Source organism: Pungitius pungitius, chromosome 2 (assembly GCF_949316345.1).
Source record: "Pungitius pungitius chromosome 2, fPunPun2.1, whole genome shotgun sequence".
NCBI lineage: Eukaryota > Metazoa > Chordata > Actinopteri > Perciformes > Gasterosteidae > Pungitius > Pungitius pungitius.
Window position 1 is genome coordinate 2,275,204 of NC_084901.1, and position 11,971 is coordinate 2,287,174.

The 11,971-nt window shown below is 52.0% G+C and overlaps 1 protein-coding gene across 1 annotated transcript; it reads right to left on the bottom strand.

Annotated features, from left to right (window-relative positions):
- Window positions 1-2,764: 2,764 nt before the first annotated feature.
- On the bottom strand, window positions 2,765-7,415 carry LOC119210217 (uncharacterized). The gene is made up of 5 exons (XM_062559487.1): window positions 7,292-7,415; window positions 7,083-7,193; window positions 6,718-6,815; window positions 4,306-4,375; window positions 2,765-3,445 (listed from the first exon to the last, which is right to left on the bottom strand). The coding sequence occupies exons 1-5, from the start codon at window positions 7,406-7,408 to the stop codon at window positions 3,194-3,196; spliced, it is 648 nt and encodes a 215-aa protein (XP_062415471.1). The 5' UTR covers window positions 7,409-7,415; the 3' UTR covers window positions 2,765-3,193.
- Between the last annotated feature and the right edge of the window lie 4,556 nt (window positions 7,416-11,971).

The window sequence follows — 11,971 nt, forward strand, 5'->3', positions numbered from 1 at the left end:
GAGGGAGGGGGGGGGGGGGGTGAAGGTGAATCGGGCCGGAGATCAGCGCCAAAGGATTAAAGGAAGACGGTTCTCCTGACAGCGTGGGAATCCAAGCTTCTGTGGCCGCGACGCACAAAAACAAACAACGACCCCTAAAGTGACTTCATGCTCTTCGGCAACAACGATTAAAACCATTCTTCAGCTATGCTAAACCCAATCACAGAACCTCTCAGTTCAGCAAAATGCTTCCAAGTCACGGATTTATTCTATCAAATTGTATATCAAACGCTTTTTTTGAAATATATTAAGATATTTTTGTATGTAAGAGATTTATAGATGTTTTGTACACATCCTTTTTGTATATATTTTGTCTATCTATTGCGAAGTTGCTTCTATGCCTCCTGCCTATGTAGACGTGTAGTCTATTATTCTGGCTCTTCTGTTCACGAGGTTTCCAGAAGGAGTTTAACACTCCGACGTTTTATTCTATCGCACCAACGTGTCTTATTTAATAGCAGAACCATGTTATTGCGTCATGTCATGAAGTTCACAAAGATCAAAACGTATGCAGCTATTGTCCAAACAGACCGCATTCATTGTCTCTCTTTATACTGCCAGCTCTATGTTGTCTTCACATTAACAAATGTTGGAAAAAGAATACGTCTTATTATCATATTTTCTACAGTCCAAGAATAAAACCATTTGCTACTGAATTCTTTTCTGTCCTGTGTGTTTTGGGGGCGCAGTGGGAGAACTTCTGGTTACAGCTTATGTGGTTTGATTGGAGGCGGAAGAAACAGGGAAATATGGAGCAATAATAATTCTCCCTTTGAGAGAAACGACTTTTGCCCGAATTTACGAGCGTTTTTACGCACGATGTATTTTTAAACAAAAGGTAAATCTGGCATCACACACGTTAAACGTGAAGCCACATATCTGTTGAAGCATTATGAAATCCTAACCAGCAGATGTAAGAGGAAATTATTCAACCACTTGGATCTCAAGTTAACACCAGCAAGAAAAAAATGAAACTAAATAATAAAACTCACAACGCGTAATGATGAGTTCGAGATGTTCTGTGGAGGTATTTTACATCAAAACCTCCCAGATGTTGGTAAACTTTGAGACCCGAGGAACACTTCGTTTGCCCAAAGGTTCACGTTCACCGCTCAGACTTTCAGGTGGAGCTCGAGCTGCCAAAAACCAAGTTTGACAGGTAGCGCGCGGACACGCGTCCGCTTTAATGAGAGAATGGGGAGCGCGTGGTGGTCGAGTGGAGACACGGAGCTCAATGAGCTGACGGCGTGTGCCTCCTGAGAGCAGCGTGCCGCTGAACACACAGCCACAACCACCTGTGTGTGTGTGTGTGTGTGTGGGGGGGGGGGGGGGGGGGGGCGTGGGGGGGGGGTGGGTTCTGAAGACACTTGGACGAGTCGTATTATATAAAGTTATTTTCGACAGTAGACTCAACGACAAACAATTAGTAAAACGCATATAATTAAATAAAAATAAAGAAAGAGAGAAACAATCCACATAAAAAGAAGTGCTAAACTGGGCGGGTTGGTCATTGTGCAACATGCGCGTGCGCGCCATCATTTGTTCAGGGACCACCAGGGGCCCCCGAGAGGGACCCTCGGAAAAGGTTCCTTAAGAAGATTGAAAAATAAAGTAGTTTCTGACACGTGTATTGTGAGGAAGTATTTAATTTAGGGTTAAGATACACAAACAAACATGTTTTTCTTTTTGAGAATTGTTTTAGATGATCATCAGCAGTCTCCTATTTTTTAAAATTGGTATCAAAATCAATCAAAAACAGTCCACTCTTTTATTAAAAAAGGAACAATCTGCTCATCCCACCTCCAAAGGAGACCCTTTGAACTGGAATTTCCAGAAGTTTATCTTTCATTATGAAAAATTGTAAAACTCTTCACTTCTAAACGTGAATATACTTAAAATGTATAACGACTTCACGAGTCAGGCTTTCACAAAACGTGCCACGTCATCATTTTCTATTCCCACATTTTATTGGGATAAACAAATAAAAGACAATTTGACAAATAATGTAGAATAAAAGAAAAAACAAATGTAGAAGGATGAAAAACAACACCCTGTGCCCAAATACACAACCACCAACATTTCTCATGCCACCACTGGACATTAGTACATTTTTAAATATTACATGTATTCCCTCTGTTCTGTTGATCAATGTAACAAAGTAGATTTGTGTTAAACCTTGTGGAACAGACAGGAGAATCCCAGGAGAGATTGTATTTTTTTTAAATATTTGGAGAATCTCTTCCTCCCAATCAGTGTGCACAATTGGAACGGATCTCTGCTTAAAATAAATGCTTTGAGTTACTAAAATGAACACATTAAGACTTCCTCAAGTTTAAGGTTTTCGAATAGAACATCAGAGTATTTAGAATAATTGCTTTCCCTAGTTTGTTGGCACTTTAAGTTTTGTTGTGATGACATCTGGGCCTCTGGTCCGTGGCCCTGTCAGAGTCCATTACCTTCTCCTCTGCGGCGCTCTGTGGAGCGTGCAGGAGCCTCGGCAGAGCGCGGGCCGTGTCTAATTGGCGAAGCCGAGGCAAAACAATGGCTCAGAGTACATTGGTTGAATATCTCATTGAGCTTCATTCATTCGCTGTCGATTCAAGCCGACGAAAGACCACGGCAGTCGCATCGTTTCACGTGTTGTTTTTCTCTCCAGAACGACGCACAGATGTTGAATCTGAACATTTTTAGGGTGAGCCCCCCCCCCCCCCCCCCCCCCCCCGCTTGTAGGAGTTTTTACTCAATGCAACTTTTGGATGCGTTGAAATCTTTCAAACTGCTGCAACACTTGGTGCTTACGGAACATTTCAGGACCATAGACAGCACTTCACAGCTCTATGAAACGTTAAGAGGAACAACAGAACAACAGAGTACACGTCGCCTACCGTCGCATCAATGAGCCACGCGTCAAGTGATTGTGAGAAGAAGTTGCAAAAGGTCATTTCCTTGTTTCAAGGCGCTCAACGTGGGGACTGCTGAGCTGGCAGTTAGCAGCTAACTGTGCATGTTAGCACGCCCGGCTAACTTATCAGCTAATAACCAGACTCCTCTTGTGTGAGAACAACAAAAAAATGAACGACGGGTGTCTCTAGTTCCCTGCGTGTTCTTGGTGGTTCTAACGGCGGTGACGTGCGGCAGGTGCAAGGGCCCGAGGTCAGAGGTCGCCGCAGTCATTGAGAGGGTTGGCGATGACCGAGTTGTGGATGAGCATGAAGAGCGGCAGGTAGGCCAGGAAGTCCAGCAGGTCCAGGGGCGGGATGCGCTGCAGCTCCAGCCGCACGGCCGCCTCCTGCTCCAGGTGGATGCCCCCGGCCTTCAGCTCCAGGAGGAGCTGCTCCGCGCTGATGAAGCCCCGCTGGGCTCCAGCGTCTCCTCGCTGCTCCTCCATGAGGAACAGGAACAGTTGCTGCGTAGTGATGATAAGAATATTTGACGTAAATAGGGCGCAAAAAACAAGGCAAACTGCCTTCGAATCCGCCCGCCCCTCCTCCTCCTCCTCCTCCTCCTCCTCCTCCTCCTCCTCCCGAGCACAGCGTGCGGGTGCAAACACAATATCGTGTGCGATTCTCAGCCTCAGATTACCTGTTTCAGGTCTCGTCTGAGTGCACCTGTTTGCACGGTTAATGCAGTCAAGGTGATAATTGCGGTGGTGGGGGGGGGGGGGGGGGAATAATCCCTCTGGAAAATCGGCCCGCTCTCATGTTCCTCCTGCCTTTCAGTGGCTCAGCACTTCCCTCGCCCGGGCCTGGTTCGCTGGTGGGCCGGTCCCGGTCCGTCCGAGGCGAGCCGCGTGCCTCGCCGCTGATTACAGGGCGCAGCGGACGCCACGTTCGCCGCTGGGCACTTTAATGAGATTAAGGCTTTGCTAATCTATGAAAAGGGAAAAGCACCCCTCTCTTTCTTCCTCTGGCTGGCTTCCCTCATTTCTATGCATGCGGGCTGAGTGTCTTTCATTTGGGGGGGAGAAGCTAGCTTTACAAAGCATGCTTTGGAATTGCTCTTCAAAGTGTTTACCAGTATTTATTTCATTATAATTATACCCGCGGAGCCCTGAAAGGGGGGGGGCGGAGACGGGGGTTTCGTGGCGTGAATGTGACTCACGTGGGAGTTAATCTGGGAGGTTGCGTGGAGCCAAAAGCACCTTGTGAATACAAATTCAAGAGCGCCGGGGGGGGGGGGGGGGGGGGGGGAGCCATTAGCCGGGCCGGACGCTTGAGAGAATTTGTGGGGGGGGGGGGGGGGATGCAAACCGAACCTTTATGTTACCTTCGCTTTGAAGAGCCTCACTTCTAACGAGCGGAAGTCCATGTCGGTGATTAGCGAGCGCATGAACTCGCTGGAAGAAAACAGCAGAATGAGTGAGTTAGTCGACGTGAACGTCTGAGCGCAGTTTGAAAGAATCAAATCAGATCAAGAATGAAGTTTCGTGCATCACTTTGTAAAAGTAGGATTTCAAAATGATTCTGACAACTGTCTTGTTGTCGATGACGATGGCGTCACCCGTTTGTCGAGCACTTGGGGGGCCGCTGCAGAGCAGGTCTGGGCGGCGGGGGTTTTTGGCGGAGGAGGAGGAGATGACGGTAAAGCGTTCTGAGCCCTTTGTCGTTGCTCACAGTCGCCTGGCGGCCAAACAATGCGCGGGCAACACGTGGACGTCCCGCCACAGCAACGGATAAAAACTGCTCTGGGGGGGTGGGGCAGGGTGAGCGGGGTGGGGGGGGGGCAGGGGGGTTTACAGGGAGGAGATCTCGGCCCGCTGGGATAATTGGAGGGAGACGCGGCCAGAGCTCCGCGGTGCAGCGTGCGGCCGTCCCTCCCCTAACGAGTCCCCCCCTCCCCCCCCCTCCCCCTCGATGGCCCCCCAAAGAGTGCAACGCACGCCCGAGTGCTCCCCCCCCCCCCCTCTCGGGCCGCGATTGGCCCTCGCGCCTCCGAACCCGATGGCTCGAAGGGGACGCAGCCAGACGGGTCAGCTAATGACCGCTAATTGCACTTGGTTTGCAGTGCAGGGGTTCAAACGCCGCCGTTGGGGGGGGGGGGGACGACACCGCCGTGACGGCGTCAACGGGGGTCTGAGGAACCGCCGATGGGCCGCGAGATGGTGGCAGGTTAACCCATTTCCCTTTGTCAGGCCTCCTCTGGTCCCCCCACGCCCCCCTGCTGGGGTCAACACAGAACTCTTGGCGCTTACGCAATGCACGACATTTTGGCGGCCTCCGCGCCGGGGAGGCGGCGTGTAGCCCGGCGGGGGGGGGGGGGGGGTAGGAGGGACGCAAAACATATTCTGACCTAGTTTGGTCTGACAGAAGACAGAAAGGGTTGTTTTGGGGAACTTTTGAACGCAGGGAGGAGGAGGAGGAGGAGGAGGAGGAGGAGGAGGAAGAGGAGGAGGCTCACGCTCACCCAAAGTCCCGAAAACAACGGCCCGCGGCGCCGTTCGGGAAACCCTGTATGGCAATGTGCTTCTCGATCATGTGACCTGCCCTGAGGGAATGTGGCGCCGCGTGACGGGCGACAGCACAATGCCGCGCGGAGACAGATGGGCCCGAGTCAAGGGGGGGGGGGCACGGAAGGGTGAGAGTTGGGCAACGAGAGGGCCGCACGGCTAAAGTGGAAAAGGAAAGAGGTGAGTGACAAGGGGGGGGGGGGTAAAGTAAGAGGAAAAGTAATGATATATAAAACTGGCCTCCTCCGATTTCAAAGCCTGAAGTGATCAGAAAAGGCCGATTGTGTAACTACTGTTGCAGCTCAGCTCTGAGGTCGGATTAGAGGCAACAGGATTAAGTGAAACAGGTAAGAGGATCAATCTGCTTCAGCTGGGATGAGACGACAGAAGGACGCCATTGTTTTCCCCTTGTTCTCAGGGGGCGCTGATCTCCCCTCTTATTATTCAAATGGCAAAGAGGAGTTTGGTGAAAAGAGGTTTAATATGGTCATTCATTATCATTACTATAATTGCCTTCCACACAGAGGAGACACCCTGGCCTCTCTGTGCCAGCGGAGCAGGGCGGCAGTCTGCAGGCCTCCTCCAGCACACACAGCCACACAAAGGGGGCCGGCCGTAAATCAGAGGGACCCCCAGTGACCCTGACCCTGTCCTCGCCGAGAGTGAGCGCTCACTCCGGGGTGAGGCCTTGACCCCTCGGAGAGAGACCTCCAGAGGAGTCTTGGCTCCACACACTCCTGTCTGTAGGAAGCTCTGCTGCAACAGCCCCCCCCCCCCCCGCCCCCCTGCTTGCCTACTCCCCTCCTCCAGGGCAGAAAAAATAAAGCAGCGATGTGTGTGGGAATCTGCAGGCATGTGGGTCACAATGAGACCGGGAGGCCGGGGGGGACGGGATCAAAGCGGAGAGATGTCCTCCGCCTGCACTTACACCCTCAAGCACTCGATTCAAAGCGGGAAACAAATCAGCTGAGAAGGGAGAACCTGGGGGGGGCGGGGGCGTGCGGCGTTCAGCGCGTCGGCCACGGAGGACTCGAACGTGTCATTTTGGTCGCTCGGTGCGATAACTTTGACCTCTAAAGCCGTAAAAAACGTTTGAAGAGGCGGATCAAAGGCTTCCCCACACACGACGGCCAAATCAGCGCGGAACTAATCCGCGTACACACTCTTCTTCTTTTTTTTTTCTTCAAATTTTATTTATGGCGGGTCAGGGTTCACGCCGAGAGGTCACTTACTCCATGGCCGCCACTTTCTGCGCCAGGCTGGCAATCACAGCAAAGAGCCGGAGGTCCACGAGCCCGTCTGTCACGCTGAAGTCCACCATCTCCAGGATCTGAGGGGGCGCGCGTCAGCAGGCGAGGCAGCGAGCGCCGGCGCCCCCGAGGCGCGGCGAGGAGGAAGTGGACCGAAAAAAAGGAAAAACCAAAGAAATGTTACCAAAGAGCGAGTCAAGGAGTCACAAAAAATAAAGGTTCTGATACGTCTGGGCTTCTGTTTGGGGTCGAGACTAAAAGGTGAGACTGTTGGTGAGGTGTTTGTGTGTGTGTGAGGGGGGGAGCGAGGGGGCGAGGGGGCGAGGGGGAGGGGGGGTGGGCCCGACCCTGTAGACGTAGATTTCCTCCTCGTCGGACAGCCGCTCCGGAGGGATGATGCTCTTGAGCGCGAGGAGAGCCCGAAGGCAGGAGATGTAGCCGTCGCCGCCGGCGTCCTCCTGCGGGAGAAAGAGCATCGTCGTCTTCATCGGCCAGATCAGCGCCCCCTTCAATCCCCCCCCCCGACATAAAGGGCCTGAGATGCCTTTTCACTTACTGCTTCAAAAGCCCTTTTGTACTCGGCCAGCTTCTCCTGACTGAAAATGCAATACTTTGCCAAAAAGTCAACTGCGGAGAGAAGAGGAGACAAAGGCGAACCGTTAGAGCCACACATCGCTGCATCGCCGGGTTTTTTCTCAAACCGCAGCAGAGATTCCCAGCTCCAGGAGCAGTGTGTGTGTGTGTGTGTGTGTGTGTGTGTGTGCAGAGTGGATTAGAGAAATATTTCTCTCCTCCAGGTCGCCCCGGGGTCACGGAGGAGGGACAATGCAGGGCGAGCGGTTCACAGGGCGTCCAGTTGGCCGTGGTCAGGGAGGGGGGGGGGGGTTTCAGAGTGGCACTTGGCTGCAGAGACTTTTTTTTTTTTTTTTTGCTCTTTCTATAAACACAGAAAGTGAGATGAATGGAAGCTGGAAGTTAAGTGGACGAGAGCCGGAAATGACACGTATTAAAAAAAGGGAGCAGGGCTTTTTTCATTTCGATAGAACCAACACTAATGAACAAAAGAGTAAATACGGATTCATTAATTAGGTAAATAAGTAAGTAAAAAAGTCAAACTTTTTTAATATTTTACTTATATTTAACTTTTTGTGGGCGAAAAAAACCCGGCGCCTCATTTAACTCAAATGTAACGACGAATGTCAGCAATATAAAAACAATGATTACACAAGAGGGAACAAACTGAGACAAACCATGAATATTTCAGGAGGCAAATTTGTGAGGGAGAGTGACTCGGGAGAAAAGGCGGCGGGGAGGAGGAGGAGGAGGGGGGGGGGGGGAGAGTAGAAAACGGGGGCTTTTAAGCTGCTGCCACTTCAATTTAGGAGATGAGAATGAGTCTCCTGAATAATGAATCTATTCATTGGTTTGGAGAAGAAAGAGAGGAGCAGCGGAGTTGATATGGGTCTGGACCCAAAGCCCTGCTCCTGATAGCAGGAGGGCCGTTTGGATCCGCCATTTATCAGCTTAGGCCTAATCGACAGCGGGCCTTCCCCGGACCCGTCCTTTTCACATGCAAAATGTCACATTCGCATCCAGTCGACTTGACTCGTTAAGGCGTGATTGATCAAATAACGAAAAAGGAAGAAAAGGAACACCCCCCCCCCCCCTCTCCCTCACCCAGCCCCCCGTGGGCCGCCTCGCCGCATCTGTTTGCAAATATTCCCCCGAGCTCGCTCAGATCTAAAGAACCAAAACCCAAATCCCGCCACGAGAGACGCGTTGACGCAGCGGCCGGATCAGCTGGTCCGCGTGCTAAAAGTGAACCCCCCCCAGGGCCGAGGTTCACTTGGGGTGGGGCGGTTTACTGTCTCTATATCACGCTCTCTGCTGGAGCCGTTCAGGTCGGAGTCCAGGTCCACGGGTGGAGGAAGGAGTCCAAACACCACCAGCACTCCATCTGCTGGAGTGTCGCTCAGGTGCGAAAGCTCCAGCTTCAGGAAGTTCAACACCGGCTCTGACCACAGCCCTGCCTGGTCTTGTCCCCTCCCACCCCCACCCCCACACACACACACACACAGACAGACAGACACGGCGGTGCTGGAGGAGGTCGGGTGGGGGGGCGGGGGGGGGGGGGGGGGGGTCCTTGTCTGAGGGGAGCACTCCGTCAGGGAATCAGCCGGACAAAAGGTGCAGCGGAGTGAGAGATTGAGGGAGGAAGCGAGGGGCGGGTGGAGCAGCGGGACAAAGGCGAAGCAGCAAAGCCTCCTGCCTGATAGCCTTATCTGATTCCACTCCAGCGCTCCGTGGATTTTTTTTTTTTCTTCCTTTTTTCCTCCTAGGGCCTCTGCCTTGAAAGCGCCCAGGTTGGGCCTTTGGTGTGAAGCCTAGCAGAAAATGTTAATCAAGCGAAGGGCCGGCGTGGAGAAAAGGCGAGAGAAAGGGGAGAGTCACTCGGCGCAGGCTGTAATCTGTAATGAGGCCCGAGGCGATTCAGTTGCAATTGAGAGAGGAAGAATGGGGCCGTGATGATGATGATGAGCGGGGAGGTCCGGCCTTTCACTGGTGTTTGTTATTTTTTTTTGGTGGGGGGGGGGGGTTTTGTTCCGTCACGACTCATTTAACCCGGACGCCATTTTCGATGTCTGCAGCTGACGGACGGAGGGCCGCGGCGTCCGTCTGTGTGGGTCCGCTTGGGATGTCGAAGGCCGGAGTCACATGTGCTGTCAGGACTCAGTAATGTGTGACATGTCACAGCTTGAAAATGTCACATTTGAAAGGCTTCTTTTCGGCCCCCGCCGGCCGAGAATAAAAGTTTAGGGAACGTTGGTTTCAGTTTACATTTTTATATTTTACCATCAACGTATGAACAATGGCGGCTGTATATCTTTTCTTTTCGAAGCGGGAGGAAAATTCTCTAATCTTTAAACTAAAGTCAAGACTTTTGTGGAGTAAGTTTGTCTAGAATTTATTTTAAATCGTGCCCTACTTGGTAATAAAAGAATGTTTCAGTGTCAACTTCCATAACTGATTTTGCAAACTGTGTCGGAGCAAAGATGCAACACACACACACACACACACACACACACACACACACACACACACACACACACACACACACACACACGGGTCTATTGTGTTTTTTTAACGAGTTCCCCTTGTTTGTTGCTCCTTCCCGCTTAATCCCAGACTTTTGTTTCTGCTCCTCATCACACCGTATACAGTGTCCCGTAATTCCTTTAACAAAAGGTCACATTCAGCAGTGACCCCCTTTTTGTTTTTTTTTCATGGCAGGAGAATGTCAGCGCGCAACATGCCCCACATCTACGGCCCTAACATACGCGATTAAGAGCGGCGATTCAGAGCATTCACACAGACGGAGAAGAATAGATGCTGTAAAAATCTACCGCCTCGACGGAATGAGACGAAAGCCTTAAAAATATCAAGTGTGGCGCCGGGAAGGTGAGGATGCCCCATGTGACCCGGGCAGGCGAATCAGAGGCACCGGACGTGGGAGATGGAAGCCTTTGTCCAAAGGGCAGAGTGACGATCACTTACATATTTATTAATATTTTAATTACAGAGCAACAATGTTGCAACTGTTGGTGTTTCTATTCTTCACCAAGGTGACAAAAACAAGCGTACCCAACGACATGATGGGGTTGAGGGGTGAGAGGGGAAAATGTTAATAATGTCGGTTTAAGGGCACGACCTCTGCAGACTGTGAGCAACTGGCTTCACGAGACCACGTTTCCTTTCATGATTGGATGGAGGTGACTGACGCCGAATCAGATCTCACGTTACACGCCGGCGCTCCTGGTTCCTCCTGAAAGACGCGCTTTATGCTCCCTGAACGTCTCACACCGGGTGTCTCCGGAGTGACAACTACAGCGTGAAGAGGGGGGGGGGGGGGGGGGCGTTTTGCAGCAGGCGCTGTTGTTGCTTCACGAGCCCACGACTCCTCCCCCTCACTTTCTCCAAAAACACTGAGCATTGTGTGCGTGTGTGTGTGTGTGTGTGTGTGTGTGTGTGTGTGTGTTGGAGGGAGCGGTTCAGGCAGAAAAACAAACAAAGACAAACGCCGTGGCCACACTCCTGTCCCATGGCTGCACGCCACCGGCCTCACCGCAAACCACAACTTATTGCACACACACACACACACACGCCTACGCCCCAATCAGCTCCGGCCGCAGATCCACACAGATATGCCCCCCCCCCCCGCGCCGAGGGTCCGGATCGTCTGTCGTATTGCAGTAGCAGATCTCCAGAGATTACCCCACAAAGCGAAATCATCTGCTCTTATTGCCCCGCCGCTCCTTGACATTGTGCCATTAATAAGAGCCTTTGTGGAGGGCGCTCTGTGTTTGGACGCCGTATAATGGACTCTTTGACAGATTGACTCTCTTCCCGCCCCCCCCCCCCCCCCCACCCCCCCTCCCTTTCTCTCTTTGCTTTTGAATGCAGCGGGCATATTCCACGCCGCCGCTCGTCAATAGGCGAGCTGTTTGTTTGCCCCGTCATTCTGGCTGATGGTAAATACACAGAGGTATTCCAGACCAAAGGCTGAGCAAACAGGGGTTACATAAAAGGCACTGTACCCCCCCCCCTTCCCCACATTCACAAACACCTTCCCACTAATGGCCGTAACCTCCCCTTCATCTCTCTTTTAAGAGACCGGTCTTTCTTGTTCACTCGGCCGACCGTACGCTTCTTTTTAGGCTCATTCACTGCTGGGAAACAACAATTAGGCCCTGATCTCCGCCCACAGAGGACAGTAAGAAAGGCTGCTGCTGCTGGTGGGGGGGGGGGGGGGGGGGGGGTGGTGGTGCTGCGTGGTGGTGGTGGTGGGTGGGGTCAACGCGTGGCTGGCGTCGAAGGCCCGCCAGGTGTTCCATATCAACATCCATCGGAGACCTCAGCCCACAGAGTGACTCACGCTAAACACACGCCGCGGCGAGCTAACAGGCGCTAGCACAAAAGAGACCGCAGCTACTTGAGCCATCAGCGCCACCGCGCCCACCCCCCCCCCCTCACCCCCCGGGGCCCGTGTTATGGGGCCTTTAAGGGCCCGGTAAATGGAATTAAAATGATGAATATGGCAGATTTCATATGAAAGCCCTGCTTAACCATTAGCTTTAAATTAGCCCGAATTAAAACGACACGTTGGGAAAATAAAATGAAATCTCGCAGTTCACCGATCGAGTGTTTTGTTTAGAAGCTAAGAAATAGTTCAGTGATG